The sequence below is a fragment of the Neopsephotus bourkii genome, unplaced genomic scaffold (genome assembly GCF_033783945.1).
Source record: "Neopsephotus bourkii isolate Nb327-2 ecotype Australia unplaced genomic scaffold, CSIRO-AGI_Nbou_v1 NB_1765, whole genome shotgun sequence".
NCBI classification, from domain to species: domain Eukaryota; kingdom Metazoa; phylum Chordata; class Aves; order Psittaciformes; family Psittacidae; genus Neopsephotus; species Neopsephotus bourkii.
The window spans coordinates 10,431,731-10,459,284 of NW_026902239.1; the positions used below are offsets into that span (position 1 = coordinate 10,431,731).

At 37.6% G+C, this 27,554-nt stretch overlaps 1 protein-coding gene across 4 annotated transcripts in view; it reads left to right on the plus strand.

Moving 5' to 3' along the window:
- The first annotated feature begins 1,213 nt into the window (after positions 1-1,213).
- TRDN (triadin) overlaps positions 1,214-27,554 on the plus strand; it is a 106,157-nt gene continuing 79,816 nt past the window's right edge. For 2 of the 4 annotated variants that reach the window (XM_061378421.1, XM_061378418.1), the window contains exon 1: positions 1,214-1,323. In XM_061378421.1, coding sequence (XP_061234405.1) covers positions 1,230-1,323 — 94 coding nt within the window. In that variant the 5' untranslated portion in view covers positions 1,214-1,229. Of the gene's footprint in view, positions 1,324-9,528; positions 10,050-10,288; positions 10,378-27,554 lie in introns of those variants that run through there. The other 2 variants (XM_061378419.1, XM_061378420.1) reach the window with 2 other exon arrangements.

Genomic DNA, 27,554 nt, shown 5'->3' on the forward strand with positions numbered 1-27,554 from the left:
GGTCTGACAAATGCTGCAGAGAAAGCAGGACAGTGTCATTTTCAGAGCAGGTCTGTCAAGTCAAGAAGCAAATGAGGGGGATTGGGACCATAATCTTGCTTGTGGCATACACATCTCACTACTTATGGTCTGCCTCTGTGCCTAACCTTCCTGTGAACTGTGCAGCACCCTGATTTCTGTTAGGCACCTCTTTGCAGTATATGGAACATAAACATGATTGTGGACATTAGTTCAAATTTGGTGATGTGTGAAAAGTGCACGTTCTGATTGGTTATACTCCTAGTCCTGTGTTCGTGTGGTTTCAATGCTGTATGTCCTTTTTATTACTGCAGCTGAACCAAAGGATTGCTTTATCCAACTGTCATGCTCTGCTTCTTGTTTCTAGAACAGATAGATAACATTTTTTTGTTGTTACCTGCAGTGTGGGGAATAGTAGTATCATTATATTTGCCTTCCGCAGAGATTAAGTAAAACCCTAGCTAACTTGCCTCTCTGAAACAAAACAAAACAAAAAGACCCAACCCCCCCTTCTCAATTATCTGTTACATAAGTAACAAGAGACATGGCTTTTCCTTGTTCATTATAATGTACCATTGCTAAGTGAAGCAGAATAGTAATATCTAGGTTATCACAGTATCACAGTACCACAGTATGTTAGAGATTGGAAGGGACCTCAAAAGATCATCTAGTCCAATCCCCCTGCCGGAGCAGGAACACCTAGATAAGTTTACACAGGAACATGTCCAGGCAGGTTTTGAATGCCTCCAGAGAAGGAGACTCTTGTGTTATGTTTGCTTTGCCAGACTTTTTTGCCAGGCATGAATTTGAGCAAAAGCCTGAACTGTCCAGGTAGCTCAGGAAAGGGTATGAAGCACAAGTGATCAAACAGAAAAATCTTTTAAGAACTAGGAATAAAAATTATCGCCAAATGACCACTTCAAAAAGTGTCTGTGAATTTAAAATATACAAGTACAGTTATAGTTATTTCCAAGTACCCATAAAATCATGTTAAGCAGACCCCTTTATACAAGAGGCCAAATGCCCTGGCACAGAAAATAGCTGTGTCCCCGTCTGGATTGTTTGACAGTGGCACAACAGCTCAATGTGCTGCCTTGCCGAATCTGGCTGCATGACCCTTCACCCCACAGGGAACAACTGCCAACAGCTCCTTGGCAGCTGTGGTTGGTGCCCGTTGTGCTAGAGCTGCATGGTTTTCTCAGGCCCTGGGAATGCAGCTGGGAGCTTCCAAAAGTCCCCAGTGCCCTTGCCTTGCCTTCCGAGCTCTGGGACGCAGCTCAGGATCTTCCACTCTGTTTTTCCAGGGTAATACTTTTATTTTCATTTAAGCTGTGGATTTGAAAAAAAAAAAAAGTAATTGTTTAACTGTTCCTTAAGGATCATTGTAGTCCTCTGCATTTGGTCTGTGTTCTGCTCTTTCAGGGAGACAGGGGGAGGAGTAAGAAAGATGTTGCAATTCTTTTCAGTAAATGCTTTGCAGACAAATAGTCGCTACGGTTTGCATTAGAAAGTTGACTTTGGACATATGTTGGGGCTTGGACAGGAATCTAATGTGATCGACAGTGACAAATGGTGATGCATTATTCAAGAAAAGTAGTAAAAGTAGTATACATCTGCAAAGATAGGTGGTAAAGATCTTAATGCTCAAACCTATTTCTCATTTTAAAAGATCCTTTATTTTTTAGACATATTTTTTTCAGTGCAGTTGCAGCTGTCAGCAGTGACAAGGTTGAATTTACTAATTCATATGTTTCACTTGCACTCTGTAAAGAAGCTAAATTGCCCAATGAAAAAGCTTCCCATTTAGATTTTCTATTTAAATAGAGATAATAATAATAATAATAAAGTGTGTTCCTCATCTGCAATTTTAGCTTTGATCTATCCAAGATTGTGTTTAGAATGAGGAAGAAAGAAAGAGTAAACACAAAGAAAAATTATAGCTATTTCTGAAACAAACATACATTTTTATAAATCTGTTTTCTCTCATGTAGTTTCTTTCTTATACCTCATAATTGCTGAAGTATTTTCCTGCTTTATATTTTTGTCTCACTTCTTCGTATCTGTCTCTCTGTGAAAAATAACAGGTGCTAGTTTTTCTTTAGTGTTTTGCATCATAGGTTTGTGTTATTGCTAAGTGGGGGACAGACATTGTGGCACGCAAAGGGTTAATTCCAGCTGTAGATTTTTGTATTTCAGGAGTCAAAGAATGATTTATCCAGTGCCAGGAGCTTATATTTTTCCCATATGTGGAAATGCATAACTCAAGCAGGTTCTAATGTCCCAGGGCAAACAGGAACTCAGGAATAAGAGAAAAACCTGCTTTCAAAAAATCCCAAAACACAAGAGACACACTGTATCACACACACAGGGATGTTGAGGAAAAAAAAGCCTGTTTAAACTTGCAAGAAAGGACTAGGATGTATAGTGTTCTATTATCCAAGCCAATTTCCACACCCCTGTTGCATTTCCAAACAAAAACCTCTTAGTTTGGAAGTGGCTTTTAATTCACTGTGCCTAGATCCTGAATGTCTCCTATAAGAAAAGCTAGGAAGGAACCTAAAATTCAGGTGATCAAGTAGGTCATCTTGTGAAATCCTTGTTTCCTGGGAGCAGTTTTATAATCAGTGGGCCTTTTTCGATGTTAGAAATGTTTCTTTATTCAGTCACACCCAGACTGATGTGACATCAGCAGTTTTGCAGTATGATGTCTAATTGGGAGTATTGTCAATGGAAAGTTGAATACTAGGCATCATAAATATTTTCTTTTATATCTGCTGACTTTCTATTACGTAGCTTTGGAGTAATTTCTTTTTTTGAAGTTTAAATTACCAAAAGCCCTTTAGTGACTTCAGAGTGCCAAGGTGATGCGACCCCAGCTTGTCAGCTGTCCCCAGGCAGAGGCTTCTTTACATTCAGACCAGTCTGCCTACAGAGACAGGGTTTCTTAAATACTTGTCAGTTCTTTACATTAAATGTAGGACAGATCTACTGCAGAGTTAATGTCTCACATATTAAACTGTTTAAAAGCACTATGTATGAAACTAAAAAAAAAAAGATGCAGAATGATTTATGAGAATGTTTAAACATATGCCAAGCTTAAACCTAGATCTGATGTGATACTTAGGCCTTGTTTACTTCTGTACTTTGGGTGTACTTCACTATATCCAAAGTAAGTATATAATTTGGTCATACTGATTAAAAAATGATTGCAAGTGTTATTCATCAAATATCAATTAGAAATGTAAGACAATTACTTTAAGTTGTGTAGTGGTCCATACAAGGTCAAAACTACATCCCTGACCAATCAGAACTTCAAGGACATCTGAATATACATGCATGCTTCTGTTCATACTGAAAAATCATAGAATAGTTAGGGTTGGAAAGGACCTTAAGACCATCAAGTTCCAGCCCCCCTGCCATGGGCAGGGACACCTTGCACTAAACCATATCACCCAAGGCCTCGTCCAACCTGGCCTTGAACACCACCAGGGATGGAGCATTCACAGCCTCCCTGGGCAACCCATTCCAGTGCCTCACCACCCTAACAGAAAAGAATTTCCTCCTTATATCCAATCTAAACTTCCCCTCTTTCAGTTTTAACCCATTACCCCTTGTCCTACCCCTACAGTCCCTAATGAAGAGTCCATCCCCAGCATCCCTACAGGCCCACTTCAGATACTGGAAGGCTGCTATGAGGTCTCCACACAGCCTTCTCTTCTCCAGGCTGAACAGCCCCAACTTTCGCAGCCGATCTTCATATGGGAGGTGCTCCAGTCCCTGATCATCCTCGTGGTCCTCCTCTGGACTTGATCCAACAGATTCATGTCCTTTTTATGTTGTGGACACCAGAACTGCACACAATACCCCAGGTGAGGTCTCACGAGAGCTAAGTAGTGGGGCAGGATCACCTCCTTCGACCTGCTGGTCACACTCCTTTTGATGCAGCCCAGGATATGGTTGGCTTTCTGGGTTGCAAGTGCACACTGCTGGCTCATATTCATGTTCTCATCAACCGGCACCCCCAAGTCCTTCTCCACAGGGCTGCTCTGAATCTCTTCTCTGCCCAGCCTTTAGCTGTGCCTGGGATTGCTCCAACCCAGGTGTAGGACCTTGCATTTGGCATGGTTAAACTTCATGAGATTGGCATCAGCCCACCTCACAAGCGTGTCAAGGTCCCTCTGGATGGCATTCCTTCCCTCCAGCGTATCAACGGAACCACACAGCTTGGTGTCATCAGCAAACTTGCTGAGGGTGCACTCAATCCCACTGTCCATGTCAGCAACAATGATGCTGAACAAGACTGGTCCCAACACCAGTCCCTGAGGGATACCACTCATTACTGGTCTCCAGCTGGACATTGAGCCATTGACCACAACTCTTTGCATACGGCCATCCAGCCAGTTCTTTATCCAGTGGGTGGTCCACCTATCAAATTAACGTCTCTCCAAATTAGAGACAAGGATGTTGTGTGGGACAGTGTCAAACGCTTTGCACAAGTCCAGGGAGATGACATCAACTGCTCTATCCCTGTCCATCAGTTCTGTAGCCCCATCATAAAAGGCCACCAAATTGGTCAGGCTTGATTTCCCCTTAGTGAAGCCATGCTGGCTGTCACCAAGCACCTTGTTGTTTTTCATGTGCCTTAGCATGCCTTCCAGGAGAATCTGCTCCAAGATTTTGCAGGCACAGAGGTGAGACTGACTGCTCTGTAGCTCCCCAGGTCATTCATTTTCCCCTTCTTGAAAATGGGGGTTATATTTCCCTTTTTCCAGTCATTGGGAACTTCACCTGACTGCCATGATTTTTCAAATATGATGGCCAGCGGCTTAGCCACTTTGTTCGCCAGCTCCTTCAGGACCCGTGGATGGATTTCATCAGGTCCCATAGACTTGTTCATGTTCAGATTTTTAAGATGGTCTCAAACCATCTCCTCTCCTACAGTGGGCCCAAGGTCTTAATTCTCACAGTCCCAGCGTCTGCCTTCCAAGACTTGGGTGGTGCGGTCAGAGCCTTTGGCAGTGAAGACCGAGGCAAAGAAGTCATTCAGAACCTCATCCTTCTCCAAATCCTGTGTAGCTAGTTCACCCGAGAGCTTCCGGAGGGGGCCTACGTTCTCCCTAGTCTGTTTTTTATTTGCTATGTACCGGTAGAATCCCTTCCTGTTATCCTTAATATCCCTAGCCAAGTTTAATTCTAACTGGGCCTTTCCTTTCCTAACCTGGCCCCTAGCTTCCCGGATAACATCCCTGTGCTCTTCCCAGGCCGCCTGTCCTTGCTTCCACTTTCTATAAAACTTTTTTCATTTGAATTTTCCTCAGCAGCTCCTTATCCATCCAAGGAGGTCTCCTGGCCCTCCTGCTGCACTTCCTTCTAGTTGGGATTCAACACTCCTGAGCTTGTAGCAGGTGATCCTTGAATATCAACCAAGCTCCCCCTGCCCTCTGAGGCTATATCCCATGGAACCTTAGTAAGGAGGTTCCTGAAGAGGCCAAAGTCTGCTCTTTTGAAGTCCAGGGCAGTGAGCTTGATGCACGCTCTTCTCACTGTCCTGAGGATCTCAAATTCGACCATCTCGTGGTTGCTGCATCCAAGGCTGCCCTGGAGCATCACGTTTCCAACGAGCCCTTCCCTGTTGGTGAGCACGAGGTCAAGCATGGCACCTCTCCTTGTCGGCTCCTCTATTACTTGCAGAAGGAATTTGTCTTCCACACAATCGAGGAACCTCCTGGATTGCTTGTGCCAGGCCGTACCGTCATTCCAACAGATATCAGGGTGGTTGAAGTCACCCATGAGAATGAGGGCCTGTGAGTGTGAGGCTTTTCCTATAAAAATATAGGGATTTACCAGTGGGACTGGATGAAAATCTTGTCTATTAGTAACAGTATTCCTAAACAAAAATCAAACAAAAAAAAGGAGTAGAAATATCTGTTTCAGTAGAAACCAGGTGATGTCTTAAACAAATATTAGCATTTTTCTTCATATGCACATCAAAGTTCAGTGACAGACTTCACTCTAATCCTGTATTTGCTTCTCTTTGTGTCTTTACTATTCACTGGATTGAGTACCATTCACCTTCTCTCTACCATTACACTTCCATCCTATAGGTAGTTCTTATCAGTTGATTACCTTCTGTTTCTGATAACAACATACTCCCAGAATCCATCAGATATATAGGAGTTAAGGTCAAGTTTCCTTTCCTTAACCGTGCTGTGCTGCTGGGCATGGGCTGAGGTACAAAGCCCTTTTATTTTGCTTCATTTGATTTTGTAGGACTGAACTCTGAGAATTCCTCAGTACTGTGTTCGCAGACAAGCTCAGATATTGTTCTGCTTTTTCTTGTTGGGCAACGGTTTCACTTAATTTCTCATATCCTTCTTTGCATCACTATGAAACTCTCTTCTCTCATTATCTAGTAATTCAATGTGATCTACTGTCTTTCCCTTTTTCCTTTTTAATGATATCATTAAGGCAGCCCAGAAATCAGCTCATAAAGTATTTGTATACTTCTACTTTGATTATATGAACAACACAACTTTTTATCTAAGAGCAGGAGTTTTTATTAAGGTCTGTAAAATAGTATAATTCTGACATTTTCCTAAAATAAAATGTTCAAATAATGGCTTTTCTTTGATTCATCAGTTAAGATTCTTAATGAAATTATCTGAGATCAAGGCATATGGTTACATGCAGACATCTGTAGCAGCATATAGTACTTCCTTCTCTCCTCTTCCTAAATTTGCTGCTTTTTTCCTGTCCAGGAAACTATAAATCAAAGAGAACCTTAATTTTATTTTTTTTTTGACATAGACTTCTACATCTCAGAAATCTGGTGTGGGGAGGGACATGTGACCTGCTGTTACAAATCCTGCCATCACTCCTGAATGTGAGATCTGATCCTGGGACAGTTCATTTACAATATAGTCCCTGTGGGTGGGCAAAAAGTACCTAGTGCTAACTTGAGCAAAGAGCATTTTCACTTTGTGCCTGAGACCTGGTGGAAAGAAAATGAGAAAAATTTGTGTGTGTCAAGATTTCGGTATCTCCTGCAAGAACCAAAGTAGCTTCAATTTTTTCAATTTTGTTATTGTTTGAAATGTGAACAAGAGAGAGAAAGGACATTTTTCAAAAGAAGATTTACAGTCAGGTTAAAGAGACAGGGCTCCCATCAAAAGCATTCTTGGTCAGGTTCAATATATAAGCTAGATCAGGGAATTAATGTTTCTTTGTTGGATGAAGAGGGGTATAGATTTTGTGTTGGCCTTCTGCATAATTTAAATTTCACAGATTAGTGTAGAAGAAACTCCTAAGCTTGGGCCAGGAACTAAACTTCAGTTTAAAAAAAAACTGCTAACCGGTACTAACCAAATTTTTTAGAATTTCTCTTTCTTAGGCTCCTAAAGAAGAAATATGATTTTCTGTATAATTTTCAGATGGTAATGTTCATTTTTCGAAATAAACTTACATGCACATACACAGTAACAGAACTTGGTTTACCTTAGTTCCGTGTATTTTTGTAAAGGCCGTGATTATCTCCAGTAAATATGACACCCATCTCCTTTGACTTTGCCTCTCTTAAAGAAAACAACTGCATAAATTCCAATACAGCTCCCTAGAGCTTTACTTGTTGTAAGATATTTGTGCATACGACAGCTTGATTCTGCTTTCCAGAATGAATGTTTTGCATATACAGGGGATGCAGAGACTGCCAAGCAGTCCTCTTTCTGGCCACTAGGCTGATGTTGTGGAAAATTGATTTCCAGTTGAATTCTCTCACTTCCTCTGCTCTTATAATTTGGTTTCAGAATATCAGTCCATAATTGAAGGTGAACATAAATAGCAGCAAAGGAAGTAAGGCATGGAGGCGAGAGGGCAGGTGGTAGGAGCTAAAATGGAAACAGTGAGGGGCAGACAACCATACACATACAATTATACAAACAGATGGCTAGGTATAGTCCACAATCTCAGGATCTTGCTACATAAACTAAGAACAAAATTCAGATGTGAATATTTTCCCCAGTTCTCTCTCCTTATATACCCAAACTGAGACTTTATCATTTTATTTCAGCTTGAATAGTAACACAAGTGAAAGCGATCCTGACTTTGCAATATTAACTCTCTGCTTCAGGTGTTCAGCTGAGATTTTCTCTCTTACAACGCAAGCAAGTAGCATTAGAAATGTAGATGACCAAAAATATTTAGCTGCTCCTTTTAAAATGGAATTGCTTTAGCAGAAAAGAAAGAAGTACTTAAGAAAGACAATGGCTTTGCCTTAGTATCACACATCCTAGCACCCTTTACTAGCCACTGAGCTATTGTGGGCAGCTGTTTTGTTCATATAAATGTGATTCCAAGAACATTTTGGTATTCATGAAAGAGTATTTTTAAAGTAATAGAGTTTTGACTAAAATCAGTTTATGAGCCTTAGTGAGGATAATCTGAAAGACAGTCTAAAGGTCTTAGGAGGATGATCGGAAAAGCACTGACTACTGAGCATCAAGTAATCAAAATTTGTCAGTGGAAAAGACGTAGTTTTGCCAGAAAATAAATCTTTGCAGTAGACTTGAAGAAGAAAAGGGATGAGCACGGATTGTAAGGTTTGGCTACAAAAGGCTAACATTTTCAGGCATGGGCAGGCTTGAAGTGTGTTAGAATAGAATGACGAGTAGGATCCCGATGGTGACTGTAAACTGTTCAGTGAACCTTCACTTCTGCATCTTGTACACTGGATAAATAGATTCTCCTCTTTATACTTTGCCACAGAGCCAGGCGCTTATATCTTCTGAGCCAGAAGATGAGAAGTGAAAATGCCAGCCCATGTAGTAGAAACTGCATGGTTCCCTAGTAGAAAAACAGTTCTTTAGTAAGAACAGTTTAAGATGGTTTCTGATTTCATGTGATAATGACATTTATGTAGAGGTATGCTGGCTCAAGGGCACATTTTCACTAATTTCATTTTCAAGCTCTTGCCCACATACATAATTCCACAGCAGTGAAATTGCAAGCAATGCTATAAAAAAGATTGCTCAGGTTTTTAAATTATTCTTCTTATTTAAACTGCTAATATTTTTATTTTTCTAAATTGTTTTAAAAGTCTACTTGTCTTCAGTTCTATAAAATCTTGTTTAAAATCACAGATTTTTATTTTCATGAATCAGACCTAGTAAACAGCTGATCTTGACATATTTGTTAGACTATATAAAATATTACTCTTTACATTTTTAACAGCGTTTCGTAATACTTAGATGAACTTTTCAGGTATGTGAGATTATTGCAAAAACCCAGAAGAGTACTAAACCAAATCCAAGCTGAAGAAGTTACCAATTTTATAGGTTTCAAATAGTGTCTTAGTTGGCTCTGAACTGTGACTAAGTATCAAAGTGGAGAAAAATCACCTAAATTTACCCTCCCCCTTAGTCAGCAGTAAGCTTCATAGGACCCTCCCCAAACCAAATAAGGCCAGGAAGAATGTGCTAAGCACTGAGTGTGCTAAGAATAAAGTTGAGCTGGGATGGATAAGGTTACTTTGAACTCTATATTTCATGTTTTCTGACATACCCCCCAAAGAACTGCAATTACACTAGCAAGGCTGCAGGAGCATTGAACAGTTCTTTGCCAGTTATTTTCTTTTTTTGCTGCCTTTCTGTGCATTCCTGTCCTGTTTATAGCTGGGACGTTTTACTTTTTATTTGTAGTGCACGTGGTTCTTAGGATATTAGAAAAGACATGCTGAAGACTCACCATAAGGCATGGCTATTTTTGTTAGGGGATGATACTTTAAACTGAGCTTTAAGTGTTGCCTCTGGAAGTCCTTAGTTTGCTCCGAGAAGGCAGGAGTCTGCAGGGGAGACAGAAAATTCAGAGGGGCACAAAGAAGAAGGAACAGAATTAGAAAAACCAGAGGACCTTCCTCCTCCTCATTCTGCAGTTCCTGCAAGAGTCAGCAACAGTTATATAAGCTTCCGCAGTAAATCTTGACCTTTTAAACAGAGTATCTCTTACCATCATCATCATGGCCGAGATTACAGCAGAAGGTACGGTAACTATTTTCAAGTATAATTAACCAAAAATTATGCATATTTTGACAGTGTAGATGATCAAATACGATTTGTTGCTCTTAACAAATAACTCTTTCACTCCAGTATCATTTCATTTTGTTTGTTGGATTGCTTTCTACTTTTCTGTTCTTTGTTTTTTCTTTTTCATTCCTGTTGCCATTTACTGAAGCTAGATCTCCATACACCTCTAAAAATAGTGTTAGTCTCATTTGCAGAACAGCAGTGCTTAGGCAGTTCCATTAGAGTGATATAAGAAGGGGAATGTCTGAACATCAGGTGATACTACCCCCAAGCCTTTGCTCAGGTAAAGCTGTGGTAGTCCTTTATAATTGGAGATTTGCCAGAGTCAAAATAGCTTAGTTTGATGGCCCTGTTTTTTCCATAAAGAGCACTGAGGGTGAACTCTACAGGAGGTTACTGAAGGCTGAAACATATCAACTCTGCAATTCTTATTTAGGTAAATGTCTAAAGAAGTCAGTGAAAGTTGTGCTGAATTAGTACCCCAGAGCTAGGCCTGCAAGAATGAAAAGCAATTGTATTAACCAGGAAATACATATTCTAAAATATGAATATTTCATGTACTTTAATATTTTCTGACCATTCGTATTTAAATAACATTTTAGATGCATAACAATATTTTATCCACCACATTCAGACAGGGAATATATTTAAAATGCAGCCTTCTTTAAATTTAATACTGAATATTTTAGTTGAATTTTATTCCAACTCTTTTTTTTCTTGTCAGTGTTTACCAAAATTTAATCATGACACTACAAAAAAAAAAGCTTTTAAACAGTCTTCTGAAAGTTATTTTTATTCTGCTTATTAAGGTTATGTGGCATTTCAGTGTAGGAAAGTTGTACTTTTCATCTTCCATTTTTCATTATTATTTGTAAGAGGACCTGAAGTAAGCACTATTAGAGAGTGAGCCACTTGTCTTCTAAAGGACTGATATTAGGACTATCTCAAATTGTATGACAGTCCTGGCCTAACCAAAATGCTAGTACTTGATTATTGGATATTCTTAACCTGGTTTGATGGAAACATTGGTTATTTTGTAGCTGCTAGCTGGAAAATCTTTGAAATTCTATTTATCTTCCAAAATGAGTGCATTAATACTATCAGTGTCAGAGCAGCAGTACCTCTTGCAAGGTTGTTCAAGCAAAACAATCCCAAACTGTGAAGATTTTTAGTCCAAAATTAACAGCAAAAATGAAGTTTTCAATCAGTCTGGAAATGAGTTTTCAGTCATTTCAAGTCTGAAAGTGTTTTGTATAGTGCTTTTATAGTGTTTTTACAGGTGTTCCTTAGCTGCAATATTGTGTCGTTTTCTCCTGTGTTTTTTTAATGTGCAAAGCAATAGACCTCAGGTGATAAGGGACATCAGCTCCATAAGCATAGAATTATAGAACAGTTTGGGTTGGAAGGGACCTTAGAGATCACCTAGATCCAATCCCCCTGCCATAGGCAGGAACACATTCTAATAAGGATCTTGAGCTCCACCATTTCATGGTCACTGCAGCCACAGCTGCTCTTGAGCTTCACTTTCCCCACTAGTCCCTACTTGCTGCTGAGAACACAGTAATCTAACCTTCAGTATAACAGGTAAATAAGCCATATAATTAGTTTAGATGTTTGGCTGTGGGAGGGGGAGGCGTTACTTGTTTTTTTTCTTACATTTGGAATGGACTTTGTTGATTGGCTGATTTTTAAAGTGTGGACCCATGAGATGGAAATTTTACTTACGGCAGAACGCTATGAATTCAACCAGGGCTAATGTTTCACTGCCATTTATTTTCCTCTGGGGCTACTGCTGGTATTCACAAGGCAGATTTAAACTTCAGCAACATATAGTTTGGACAAATAAAAAACAATTAAAATACCCCTTGCTTCACACAATTTCTTTTTTATTTTATATTCTTCTATGCTACATCCCAGCCCATGATTCGTTGTGTCTTCATGACTTTGTTAGGATTAAAGTACCGGCTCCTTATGGTAGGTACTAACTGTATTTTAGCCACAGATCAGCTAAACTGCCTGTCTCCTTGCCTGTTGAGATTCTATGCTGACATGTCAGAGAGTACAGCACATCAGTGGTGCAGGTTTCAACACTGCCATTGCCAGAGTGGCTGCAGGTGTAGAAAGGTGGTCCAGGTATCTTTTTCTAGCAGCCTGTGTCAATGCCATGATCTATTCAGAGACAGATGCACAAGGCTGATGAGGTGCTCTGGAAAGGTCAGCATCCTGGTAATGACAATGAGACTAAGTAGCTTGAAAATATAGCCACCAAGCAATGACCCTGGCCTGCCTACTTGCTTTGCAAGCCACATGCGCTGCCTATTCATTTCCACAGCTATAATATTTAGTTGTGGACATACTGGTGAAGTGTACCTGGTGAGAGACAAAATGAGACCTCTGAAGACAGCAATTTATAAATGTCCTTAGAAAATTGGCAGGACCTAGATCTCTTGCCATCAAATATTTAGGAGAAGATTCCAAAGCATTATCTTCATCATCTTCATATTACATGTAATTGCAATCACAGAAATGTACTATTAAGAGGTTTGGGTGAGATGGTTTAGTGGGAGGTGTCCCTGCCCATGGCAGGGCGGTTGGAACTAGATGATCTTAAGGTCCTTTCCAGCCCTAACTATTCTATGATTCTATGATTCTATGAAAGTCATTAAAACTGTATACAAAAAAAGTCTCAGTACAAAGTACTGTGTCTTTGCAACAGTCTCAGGATCTTTTATTGTCATTATTATTATTAGTAGTAGTAGCGGTTGCTGTTGTTATTATTACATTTCAACTGTTACTGAGTACTCTGTAATGGCCAGGGACTTTACTGTGATCCACTTCAGAGCTTGTCTAAAAGCCATGGGCATCTAACTATGCTACTCTGCTGTGTTTATAAACAAGGGGACTGGACTGGACTCAATGGCAGATGTGGTTAGAGCTGCCACCAATGCAAAAAGCCTGACACCTCTGAGAACTGGCTTCTACCAAAGTACAGCTTAATTTGTATGTGCAGAATTGCTCCAGCAGCAGCCCTGTAGTTGGTCTGTACTAGTCCCATCTACTGCAAGTTGCAGTGCAAGGTTGATGGATCTTCCCTGGCACTTTATGCTCCCTCTCAGGGAAGAATGAGCAGAGACTTAGCTCTGCCTGTTGCAACGCTCTGGAGACTGTGCACTGGAGAAAGGCAAGGTTTCTATGAGAGCTGTTGTCTGCCACAATTTATTTCCCCAGCGGAGCAAGGGGGAAGCTGGAGTCAAACAGAAATGTGACAAGTCACAATTTGGTCCTTATTTTGCTGCCGAGAGCTGTGCAACTACACATTTCCTCTACCTTGGAGCAGGCTGCAAGGAGACAGGGTAGCCCTGAGGCCACACACAGCTTGTCAGTGACAAAATCAAAATTAGCTTCTAGGTTTCTGTGCTTTTTTCAGGCTATTTGATAACTATGAAAAGTTTTAAGATGTAAACCATTTCAAAAGGCAGATTTGACAAGATCTCTGTGCTTGAAGATTAATAGATGTGAAACTGATAATGTATGAGAAATAACGCACAAGAGCCAGAGAGTAAAATCATAATGACTTCATGACTGTGATGGCCAGAAGCTAACAGCAGTCTCCAGTTGGCAAAAACTTTAGTAAAGTCACACTACAGGCAGGAGGAAGATAGCTGCTTCTCATGGTAATTCATGAGTTGCTGCTTAAGGTGCTACATGTGCTGACTGAAAAAGGGGCCTAGATGAATAAATTAGATTAGATGATTCATTTTGATATCTAAAGGCATGTGAGCTGTTTTCTAGCCTTTCGTTAGAGTGCTACATAAGCACTGAGTTAGGAGGCTTCTATAGAATTTATTTGCAACAAGCAAATTTGCAAAATGAAAAGATGTCTTTTTTTCCTAGCTTTCAGTGTTGATAAGGAAGCAGATGGAATACCTTATGCAGTGGGGTAGGGAAAAGACAATTTTGCCACTGATTTTTTTGAAAGAGTCAGTCTGCTCTTTTAGAAGTCCCAGGTAAAGTTAACATCCTAATTACCTAGTGAGACAAAATGCCAGAAAACCCAGGACTGCCTGTAAGAAAGTAAGTCTCTGGGGGCAACAAATGCTCCAAAGTCTCACCGAAATTCCTTAAAACTTGGATCGCTCTGTGCCTGTGGGCCTGGACAACTGAGCTGGTTAGTTTGGCTGCAGCCTGGCTGCTTTCTCATAGCGTATCGAGTGTGAGGCCAAAATTGTTAACTGAAGTTTCATGTTTAGGAATTTGTGGACAATGTTATCCACAGCTAGTATGGCATCTACATGTTCAGTTGGTGCAGAGAAACTCTAATGTATCATTACTTTAGGTAGTCCCTAAGAAGATCGGCTAGGTATGGACAGCAGGAAGCCTTAAAACATATAAATCAGAGATTTAAGCTAATGAATTTTGTTGCTAGTCCATGACAGGCTAAAAGTATGTGGGTGCAGTTGTCTTATGCTTATGTGTATGCAAACAGCTGGACCAAAGGTTTGCTTATTTATTCACATTTTTTAAAAAAAGTTTGTGCTCATAAGTATCTGAAACAGATTTTAAGGTTACTTACATAATAAATAGCATTTTTAAGTTACTGGGGTGATCAGTTCCCACTGATTTAGAAATTAAATCTATGCAGCTACTTAGATTCTCAAAAGTCCCAGTGGTTGCCTTCAGGTACCTAATACTAATCTATAAGTAATTGGAGTGTGTTTACCCATTACCTACAATGTAAACACTGAGTAAGAGATAGATTCATGCTCTTACTGTTCTGCCCTGGGAAGCAGAAACTGGCTTAGCTTAAAACATGTTTCATAATACAGGTTTGGCTTCAGTCCAGGACACAGTGATGACAGAGAAAACAGAGCTACCCTCTGAGTCAGGTCAGCTGTTTACAGAAATGGAGAAGCTCTCTTTTTCTTTCTGATACTGATGTTCCCTGTTTTCTGATCTGTTTAGAAAGATTGATCAAGTGGCCAGTGTTCATTTACCACCTTAAACCATATTTAAAGTAGTAGAGAGTGGATTGCTTTAAGTGAAAAAGATAGAAAAATTATTTTTAAAATACTTCGAAATCACCTACTTTAATCAGAATTTAAACCAGAAAATAAGAAGCCTGGATTTCAAAACAGCATTTTTTATGTGTCTTTCATATGTCTTCTATCATTCTTTTTCTCAAATTAATGGACAACCCCCCTTGCCCCCCGATTATTAAAACAGAGCCTGAATGAAGCCTTTCTTACTAAATTTTTGCCTTTTACCCTTAGAGAGAATCTATTAGACAGCTCTATGATTCAGGAGACATTTATCCAGGTACTTAGCTTTTAGTTTTTACATGTTTTTTGTTTGTTTTGTTTTTTTTTTTTTATGGTAAAGAATGTTAGATGATGCATTTCTTTTTTACTAGACGATTTTATTTTTACTATGACTTCTTTCAAGCTTCACTAGAATGGAAATTGGAATTCAATTAAAGCATTTTAAAACTCTTTATCTGTATATATATGAAAAATCTTAAACAGAACCTGTTTTGATAAGCTAAGTGATTTCTTAATCAAATATAATATTCTATAATATTTGTATTCTATGATTCTATTGATTGATTTTTTTTTTTGTAATTTAGTCTGCATTCTACAAGAATATATAACTGATAGAGCTAATTTCCTTTCATGTAATATTTATTTAAATGTTAGAAAAAAAGCATATTTTTATTTATTTTTTAATCATAATTACTTCTTGACATAGAATAATATAATAATTGAGTTCAAATAGTAAAATAATTTTAAATTAAGACCATATTCCTTGCATTCGCAAACAGGTTTTACTCTCAAAAAAAAGTCTAGCATAATTTAACTCTGCCTGCTTTACCAGTGATTTCCAGTAGCTCAGTGATTTCTTTAACTTTCTTCACAATTGTAATAGCTTTTTGTTTAAATAAAAGTGATTTCTATAGACAGCAGTGTCAAAGTGCATTGAGGTGTAAAAGTGTATTCCTTAGCACAAGTTTTCCTAATTTCCGATTTAATTTTCATAAGATGTATTTTTAAAAGCATTTAAAGATAACTTCATTTTGTAATTCAAAAAGCACCAACAGTTATATTCCCTGCCTTTCCCCACTGCAGCATCATTTGGGGCTTATACGGAATTATTAACAAATAAGATTGAAATTCTTCAATAATTGGAGATGTATAGATAACTGTAAAACAGCAGCACTGTTTTTTATGCAGTGCTTTCAAGCCAACTCAAAGTATGGTCAAAGGGAACCTTACAGTGATGTGCAGACTTTATATTCTTATTGCTTTATACTGGCAGTTCAAACTGGTAACAGGAAACATGAAGTAGCTAAGCAGGTCTGAACTGTAAATTCACTGCACTGAAAGACTTAAAGCTACAGAAAACTAGTTATATTCCTTAACCATATGATCCCACTGTTGTTAGCTTTAAACATTTTTGTTGGAAATTCTGATTATTTCGTATTTTAGTCTTAACCGTGAATCTTTCAATAAATCTCTCCTTGGTGCACTGGAACATGACCATTCAGACTTTAGACCCCTGAATGGGAATGTGTTTGAACAGTATGTGTTCAAAAGAGATCAGAAAGATTTAGCTTCTATTTTTGTTAATAATATATGCCTACAGGACATTTGAATTATGTAAGTTACTTCAAGAATTACAAAGCAAGTACATGGATAGCAAATATTTGACTAACAGTAGAGACAGTTACACCTATACGTGGCAGAGATAGGAGATGGCACTGCCAACACATCATGTCCTGTCCCACATTCTGTCTTTTCTAGATTCTGATGCTTTTTTTACTCTGTAATAGTTTTCCTCTTTCTCTTTCTCTTCCAAGACCTCACAGATGATACAGCAGGTGTTAAATTGCATTGTAACTTGGGTCCCTTCTCTGAATGCAAAACATAATTAGAAGAACATTGTAAAACACACAGTAAGCAGCTATATTATTCTTAAGAGTCATTAGATTTTGAGGAAGATAGCTGAGCTAACAAAATAGACCATGTACAGAAGCCTAAACAAAAAAGCTAAAGAAGATTCTAGTTTTGTTGTTTATGTTTGGTTTTGTTGTTTTTTTTGTTTGTTTGTTTGTTTTTCATCCCAAACTATCTCGTATGCTAAAATTCACCTATGTTGTAATTTCAGTTAAATCAGTTCAGTTGCTCAAACTCGTGGTCAGTGCTGGGTTTTGCCCTTAGAAATCAGAATGAAAAATCCATGGCTTTAAGTCCTGAATAAGCATCACTTGAGTCCTGCAGCTGATTTGGGTTTTCTTTTTTTTTTTTTTAGAATCAGTCCTACAGCACAGCATGAACTTGTCTCTGGACTAAAAGTTCTTCTTGGTGCCATATGAAGGCACTTACCATAAGAAAAGAAAATATAAAATGCCAAGCACAGAAAAACTTTCTCACTGGAGAAGTCTCCTCTTTCTATCTTCAAAGATAGTTTTAAATAATCCTTTACAAATATGTAATGAGTAAAGACCTGCTACTCCCCATATATGCTTATGTTCTCACAACTTCAAAAGTATCTCTGTACCTTTGCCTGGAGTCAAATTGTCAAAGACACAATGAATCTAAGCCTTTGTAGCCTCCTTTGGTATGTAAATGAACCCAATTTTTTCCTATATTGAAGTTGTGGCTCTCTGTGCATGTCAGGGAGGCTAAATCTTGTTTCAGTCTTCGCTAAGAAGTTATTCACAATTGACACAATTACCATAAATATAGTTTTCTGGTAACTGTTTTACAGATTTTAGAGACATAATTTAATACATCTATTCAAATGTCAAGATCCTCATTTTGCTTTGACCTTTCCATCCTATAACAGGCAGGACATTAATTTGGCTTCAGGTCTATCTGTGCAACTCCTGCTAGAGTGGGTACATGAGCATATATGAAGGATACAAGTTAACATAAAGAGGTGATATCATATGTATTTGATGCCATTCAGGGTATGTACATTTCCTAGCTTTATAGTCCAAATACTTAAACTGTAATCATAACATAAATTTAGTATGATTTCGATTGATTTTCTTTTTTAAGGGAAATCCTCAAACCTTCTTCTTTCTAGAGATTTTGTTGCATCATCATTCATGATAGGATTAAAAAACTGTGGTAACTTCACAAGGAAATATCTAAAGCTAGGCTTATCCCTTTGATATTTACTGTTGTTTTGTATTGGTTTGTCTTGGTGTTTTAACAGGAGTATTGTTATAACATTGATTATAGCAAAAGGTCTGTGATAGAAGTTAAATGTGAGCCTTACCTGCCGGGGACATCTACATGACTAGATGGCTGACCACATCCAATCACCTGGAGCAGAACCACTACATACTCTGCTCTTAATTTGTATCACAACAACTTGTAAAGCTGTCGAGGATGTTATTTTGGTAGTACAGAGTGAATTCTGAGGATACAAGGCTTTCTCCTGCTTCAAAAATGAAGGGCTCAAAAAGCGTATTTTGCTTGTTTTTTAAACTGTAACTACATTTGATAAATTTATCACTTTAGTAAGAGGCATGCCGACTCAATACAAGTTTTCTTTTTCACAGAGAGAGTAGTCTTGTTATCAGACTCTCAAGCAGAATTAATCCATGTGAAATACATTTATCTTAAAATCCATCTGTTGTTCTAGACATTGTAATATTGTATTGAATACATAAAAGCCACCTGAAATCCTCTGGAGAATATAATGCTCTATTCTGCTGTTAGTAAACCAAAGGCAGTAATGAATTTCCAGATCAGTAACCTCCAAAATTCTTTTTTTCCAAGCCTACTATATCTCTTCCTTCCCCTTCCAGAAACAAGTGCAATGGGGCCCTCTGCCCAGAGACATGCCTCCATGCCTGTTTCCTTCATTTATCACAAGTGAGAAATCCATAGATTTTCTAATACAAATTTATTACATTTTGCCTGCAAGTTGCTATTAAACTAGAGTTTTCCAGTGATTTGTAGTTGTTTTCTTTTAGTGATATATACAGTGCTGATGTAAGAAAGATCACAAGGGAAACTACTAGATGGCTGATATTCGGGAAAGAAGGGAACTTGATAACTTTGGAAATTGTGAAGAAGACAGCTACGGATATGTGAGAATGTAATTTCAGGAAAGCCTTTTGCTTTGCAAGGTTAGCTGCAAATATTGATGAGACTTCAGAACACATTTTAAATTAAATGCAATTTAAATGTGCATATGCAGATATTAATGCACGAGGGTAGGGAGGCAATGTGCAATTTTGCCCAAGTTAATGAATTAAGATAATTTCAACTATACAGAAAAAACAATGATAAGAGCTAGGTTTTTGTCTTAAAAACTAATTATCAGGAGTCTTCTTTTAAGAATATATTTGCTAGCATTTCATTTGCCACCCAGTATAAGCTAATGCATTTCACACTGTGAAGTGCTAAAGGCAGTGTCAAAAGAGATACAAATGACAAAGTTAGTTTTACAACACGGTTGCTATCCGCTCTTCCCTGTGGAGGAAAGTGTAGAAAAACAGAAATAATACTGCATCTGCAGAGGCTACCAGAACTATAAATACCCACATCCTCATGTGCAGGGAGCAGGGTGTCTGAGCTCCCTGGAGGTACACACTTCTCCAACGCACCTGCATTCCTCTCTCCACTTTTGGACCCTCCCTAATCATCCCATCTATTGATTTCTTAGTTCTGCTCTCTCAAATCACCGCTACTCCAAGTGAGACAGGCAGCAATAGTATTTTTTGGTTCTTATACTTTTTTTTACCACAGCAAAAATGAGTCTTTAAGTAACTGTTTGCCTTTAATGAGTTTCAACAATAAGGCTTCAGACCCTGAAACATAGGTGCTTAATTTAAAACTGGACAAGTATCTTTGCAGGCCTAAACCCAAGATTTTTTTCCTAATGTGACCTTTCGTTACATGCTGCAAACATTATGTAAAATTTCAGCAAACCCAGATCCTGAACTGCTCTAAGAGTTATTGAATGCAACATGTTTATTTAAGAACATCAAGTTGTAACCAACCATTGATTCCCTGTATCTGCAGACTCACCCACTTTCCCCTTTTTTTCTTCATTAAGCTGTTTACATTTGCTTTTCTTTTCTCAAATGTGAACACAACTTTAAGTTCCAGATGTTCCTTCTTTCCCTGAAGATACCCAGGTAGACAGATACAGAATGCATCGTCTCTTGATAATAGATGCACATCGGTTGCATTGGAGCAATTCCAGCATCAAACATATTCCCCTGGAAGAGGTACCTGTTTTTCAGGTGACACTATTTAACTAGCAACAAAATATCTTATAGTGCTATTATGTGTTTGTTTTCTATCCCAGCAGTCTAATTTTCAGCAAATTACACCTCCGTTTTTTTTATGTTTATCTGAATAGGCATAGGCAGGAAAGACCTTTCCACTTGTCCTGTAGGATGTCTGTAAGAGGTTGTGGAGAAATCTGAATTCCTGGTCATGTGGGCACACAGGACCAAATAAATGATCCTGATTAATATTAGGTTGTTGTGTTAAGAATTAGAAAGGAACAGTGAAAAAAAACCTTGCATTGGTATGTCCTCACAAAATTCCCTTGATCTTCCCACCCTGCACTACTCATTTTCTCACATACTGATGAAAATCCTGTAGTTCACTATGTAATATGGAGATCACATCTCCAACATAAACCCCCCAACCAACCAAAATACCAAAGGGTTTTTTTTTTTTTCCCTGCAAGAATAGGTATTAAAACAAAACAAAACAAAACAAACAAACAAGCAAACAAAAAAGTGTAAAGTATGCTTAAAAAAAAAAAAGTGTTTAGAAAAGCCTGTGAAGTCCTGGTTCTGCACTGTGTTCCTCTTTCTCCTCTCAGTTCTCACTTTGAATGTAAGTTGTAACAGAGGTACTCTTTTAGGATGTGCTTTATTTAAGTCAAAATGAACTAAACATGAGATAGAACATTATGCTTTAAAGTAGAATATTCTATGTATTCCACAGACAGAGGAATGGACGTGTTAACATCTTCAGGCTTAGTGCACTTTTTGAAGAACTGCACCCTGTCTTAAAGTCTGCGATTTTGCAGAATGATATTGTAAACTTCATAGACTTCAACACACTTTTGAAAGTATGTTTCATTATTATTATAGTTGTCTCAATAGTTTTTTCACTAAAACAACTTCAGTCAGCTGTCCCTAAGGAATACACAAATGAAAACAACCTTCCCACAGATTCACTTATTCAAGTTAGTGTGAATGAGAACTCAGGTAATGTATTCATGCTTTTACAGGATGCATTCTCTACACTCATATGCTTGAAGATATCATTCCACCTTTGAGTCCTATTTTTATTTTACTTTTTGTATTGACTGTAAACTTTATCTCTTTTACATTTGTGGACTCAATGACTATGTCAGTAATTGTGAAATTACTATTGTTGTTATTGCTACTAACACAATCCTTGTTGTCCTTAAGTTTTTGTTAAGAATCATGTCACTATGTCTAATTGAATAATTTCAAGTCTTCAAAGAGCGGTTACAATTAGGTCTTCAATGAAAACTACCTACATAAAGCTTGCTAAATATCTGAATTTGATTTTGGTAAAGATTCTCTTATTTTCAGCTACAGTCAGGGTTTCATACCTATGTTTGCTTTCAATCTTTCCTCTTCTTTTATGTCTTTCATTCTTTGAATTGGAAGAATCAGAATTTTTGCCTTCACTAAATACAGAAATATTATGTTTTATTTCAATGGTTTTGAATGTCTCATTAGCTGAAAAATAAAATCACATGTTCTATGTGAAAGCACATATACTTTAGTTTTTTATTATCAGTTAGCAAGTTGCTGTTTGGTTGCAGAAACGTTTTTTTTTGTATTGCAAACTTGCTTAGATGCTAGGACAATGAAGTGGGAAGATAAGGAAATAATAAATTATTTTATTCTTCATTGATTTTATAGCGAGCATTTCATGAACACTTTTTTGGACATTGTTATGAATAATGTGAACTTCCCAACATACAGCCTATTAGTTTTCTGCAGATGCCTCATACAAAAAACACTTCAATGTCTTCTATGCTTCCAAAAATATAATCTGAATTTATTCTTTGTAGAAACTACCAGCCCAAATTTCCACTATACGAATCTGCAAGTGCTGCAGTACTCTTAACTCTTTTTAATCTATACTTCTTTCTGCAGAAAATAAGCTCCTGACTAAAGGTGATGTGGATTGAAATATCAGCTGGGACAGAACTACACTGGTGATGATACAAATCTTGGCAGTATTTTTCTATGACAAGTAGATCTTACACTTTCTTACACTTGCAGACTTGTTATCAACATTTTCAGCACTTGATCACAGAACAGTAACTTTAACTAGCCCCTGATGTTTAATGGTCTTCCAAGTCCATTTGTGTAGTGGTATCCTAGAGAATAGCACCCCCTTAGGAATTAATACCTGAGGCATTCTTTCAGGTTGTAGTCCACCAGGTTTGAAGGTTTCTGGAAATGGAGGGAAGAAAATCTAACTTGTTTGTGCCCATTTGGTGACAAGGAAAATATTTCAGCTCTCTCCCAGAACACATATCTCCTATGTCCTTTAAATGCTAACAATTCCACTCCTGCCCCTATGGGCAGGATGTTGCTCTCACCTGGAAACAGGTTCAGCTGTAAATAAGACTGATGTCTTATTTAAATAAGACATCATTAAGATGTCATAAGACATCAATAAGACTTTTAAATAAGACATGTCTTATTTAAATAAGACTGATGTCTTATTTAAATCTTATTTGCCAGGTTAGGTGGTGCAAACCTTTTGTTCACAGTTCCAAATGGTGGAAGAACTGTAAAGGCACTTTAGCTTTTCCTCACATACCTGTCAAGAATTGCCTGCCTGTGCAGGTCCTGGGGAGAACATGGGATGCTTTGCAGTATGTAGATAAACTTATTTAAGAACATCATCCTATAGAGTTTCTTTCAGACTCCTACATGGCACCTGGCTAAGGTTTAAATAAAGCACTACCTTACATAAAAGCCATTATAATTTCTAATAATTTATAACAAGTGTAGTACAATGTCTTACAACCTGCTTTTATTTCATATTATGAACGTTATTCATTATTAGTCATTCTATCATTTTAGATATACTTTGTGTGTATTCTTGTCTTCCACTATAATACTTCTAATAGCATTCTCTATGTACTGTACTTACTGGGGGATGAATTTTGTTAGTGAATGAAAGATTATGAATTATGTGACCATAAGAATATAGTAAATGTAAGATGTCAGGCTGAAATATCAACTCTAATGTAAATCTTCCTCTTCAATAAAACTGAAAGTATGCATTTTTTATTTATTAGCACTTATGTAATTATAACCAAAGCTGCATTCTATTGATACAATAGAAAAGAAAATTAATAACGAAAGGTTAGATGATGAAAAGGCCTTTGACTAGAATATAACAGCCAGCAAAATCTTGCAAAGATGTATATAGAATAACTAAGTATCTCTCAATAGCTTTCTTAAAAATTTAGAAAGGGCTATCAACTTCTACATCTACAGAGGACATCTCTATCTCTTTTCATTATACCAACAAAGTTATGAGTTGAGACTGCTGTATTAATATTAAAAAAACTTCAGAGAATTTCTTGAAAGTTTCCTGAAATGAGAAAGTGGCATTTTAAGAATACCAGAAGTATTCTAAAAATCCAAGATGGAAAGATTTCAAGGAACTTTCTGCACATGCTGAATGAGTATAAATGGTTTGAGAAGATGGCCATAGATGATGAACAGCTACACTCAGAAGATAGCTATGGTATATTTGGCTTAAACATTGCACATTGTAGAGGAGCAATGAACCAGAAGCTAGAAAAGGAGACCTGGCTTCAGCTCTGTCTCCTGCCAGACTTCCAGTATGGTCTTTGCTCTTCACTTAATCTCTTTCTTCTGAATGAAAATAGTATGGCCTTACATCAGAGTGTGATTTGGAGGGAAGATAAATGTTAGAAGATGAGGGGCAAAAAAACCCCAACAGATTTTAAGATCTATAAAAATCCCCAGAACAGAATTTTGAACATAACCTGAGACAATGTAAATGTCTAATAAATAGGAAAAATTATGTTTATATAGAGTACGTTTATGTGTATATATGTTTGAGCATCAATAGAATATTTGTGAATACAGCACAGGCAGTTTGGAAAGCAATACCAGGCTGAAAAATGTCCTTTCAGCTGTTGTCTCTATTTCATTGACATGGAGCAAAATGATTTTTCAGTTGAATGGAAAACATGAGAAAGAACTTCTTTATGCTGAGGGTGGCAGAGCACTGAAACAAGCTGCCCAGGGAGGTTGTATACACAGGACACATTTCTATGTACCCTTCTCTTGGTGGCCCTGCTTTGAGAGGGGGCTGGACTAGATGATCTCCAAAGGTCCCTTCTAACCCTGATTCTGTGGAAGTGGAACAAATGTACGTAGATATACTTTTCAGGCACTCTAAACCTATGGTTAGGGTTATGCAACTTTGTTCTTCTCTTTCCCTATCACCACGAGAGCCAGTGAGCAAAGCACAAAACAACAAAGGTTGGTCTGAGATTCCAGGAGCATTATAGAGGTCCTGCAAGTGTCTGATGTGCACACAAGGCACTCAAGCTGAATGGAAACTCTGCAGCACCTGCTGTTACTTGTGGGCAGTACTAGGAATACTGGAACTCCTACTATATGGACCTGCTATTACAGAGAATGTGGGGAGTTGTTAGAACTTGTGAATGAGAGCTGAATGGTTTTGTGATTACTTTGTGCATGCTTACAGCAGATGCTAAAGATTATTTGATTTAGAATCCATGGAAAGAAATGAGGAAACTATCAGTCCAACCATGACAAAAATTTTCCCTGGTGTAGCTCACTTTTCTTTCTAGTTAGCAGAGGGGCCACCACTAGATGAAGGCGGTTTTAAACCCAGAGTAGTATCTTTTACACTATATTCAGGCAAGACTTTAACACTATGAATGTTTTTTTTAACTGATTGGCTAGGATTGCTCAAAGTATCACTGTCAGAGATAGTAACAAAAGTTTGTGGTATTTTTTATTTTGTTTTGTTTTTAATTAGTAGAAATTTTGGCATTTATAACCAGGATAAATGGATACCACTTTGAATTTCATATCTGTGTGGTCAGTTGAAGTCTTTATTCTTTTATCTCATCTATTCAGAGATCTGAAGAGGTATGGTAGAAATATTTAAATTGTAGGTCCATCTCCAGTGCCCCACAATAGAAGAGGAGGGTTTGGGGCCTGGTTTCCAGGTCACAGAAGCAAGAGTCCCTAAGCCAATCTGTATGCTCTTCATTGTGCTGTTGAGCATCTCTACTGGGTTTGTTTGTTCAGAATGTGGTAGTGTGAAAATTAGATATATTAGAACTCCTCCAGACTTAGGTATGGCTACAAGACAGACTCACTAACAGTTTTCTTTGCTGTTAATTTATGTGTAGGTAAAAGTCAGGTATGGCTAATGATTTCTAACACCTGGTGACAAGCTTGTTGTCCTGCCAGGTGTTAACTGATTTGGACTGGCAGGAGGAAGGATACAGAGAATGGATGGGATGACTGAAGCAATTTTATTTTTTGCTTTGGTAACCATCAAGGAATCACGAATCTTCTTGTTTTTTTCTTCTTTTCAGTGTGTAGATAAGACACTACAAAAATAATGGCATAGGAAGAAAAAGAGGAAAGAAAATACCCAAGACTGTACCTGTACATGAATATTATGTAGTGATTTTCTCATCAAAGTTGAATTGACAAGTTTTTCACACATTCCAAAACTTGGCCAGGTTATAATCCTGAATAGAATGTATTAAGACATGGCTAAGTGATGGGAGCTTGTTCAGGAATCAGTAAGTGAGGACACAGTGACTTTTTTCTACTTGGTCAAAGACTTTGCTAGTTAGAATGGATTTCAGTAGTCTCAAAAACATTCCATTTTCTCCAAATTACTTAATACTAATTTGAAATAAATTTTTCTTCTAAGATCTGAGTATCTGGTGTAAGCTTCTATTAAATAAATCTTTGTTAGGTGTAAAAATTTCCCAGCTCCTGAGACTTTTAGAACACATTTTAGGTGACAGAGTTGTGAATATGTACTCTCAACAAAGATCAACTGTTCTCACTGTGACATTGTATCCTATGTGTCTCAGCTGCCCATAGAGATCACACCTCTTTCCAAATAAAGATCAAACATGAATGATAATATTAATTTAGTTTATCAAGGTTAAACTTCAACATCAGATTACTATTCTTTAAATCAGTATTGCAAAAAAAAAAAAAAAACAAACAAAAAACAACCGAACAAACAAATAAAAAGCTACCTCGAAACCTGCATGTTAACTTTTACCTAAACGCTGAGTTCTGTTCCTTGGTGTCAGTTCAAAAGCCCTCTTGTCCCCTAAAACTGAAGGGATATTTTCCAAAGGATTCTTTCAGACAAAAAAAAAGAAAAACCAAACCAAAACCTTCAGAGGAAGCATTACTATCGTGACTGCCGCTGCTTCCTAGAGTTCTTTTTTTGTAGGAACACAAACTGAATACTAATAGCATATCAGAAAGCATTTTGGGTTGTATATTTAGATAGCTCCATAAGTTTGAAAGCAAGCTTCAGAAAACATTATTTTCCTGGTGTTTTAGGTGCCTATGTAAATGGACTTGCCTTTAGCTATTCTCTAAGTTTGCACGTGAAACACTCTCATGTTTATTAGAAAATAACTTCCTGATTGACCTTGGTTTAGAAGTCCCTGTTTATTACAGCTAACTACTGTTTCTCATGAAGTTGGTTACACTATTTTGCAAGCCACATACCGTCTTTCAGTTTTCTTTCTCCCAGGCAGCATGACCTGTGATACAGTTTCATAGTAAATTGCCATTTAGAGATGAAATACATCAGTGACATAGATGACTGACTTGCCATGAGCCCTTATTTTAGTTTTCCCCTTCATATATATTTATATATTACTACGTAACTTTCAGTATAGCAATTTCCTTATTCTTGTTGACTAAAAATGTTTTTTTCTTCTGTCTCTGGTAAGACAGGCTGGACCAAGTTTCTTCAATATGACTTATGCATACATACATTCAAACTATGCATGTGGTGATCTCCATATTTGAGTGCTGTAATGACTGAATAGCTCCATATGGAGGACTTGGCAGACTTGTGATGTGAGATAATGCTTGCACTGTTAAGTTGTGGAGAGTATATTGAATTATTTATAGAAGTACTTTCATTTTCAGGGTCTGTAGATATCAGTCCATTAAGACATATAAAGTAGATCCTTCCTCTACTGTCAGGTTAGATTAACATAAATGAAATCAAGCAAATCATCTTATTAATCATTCCCAGATGCACTTATTTGAGAGAAAATGGTAGATCTATCAGAGAAAACACAGATCTGGAATTGTCTTTACAGAGTTTCTTTATACTGGCACACTTGTCTAGAGTGAAG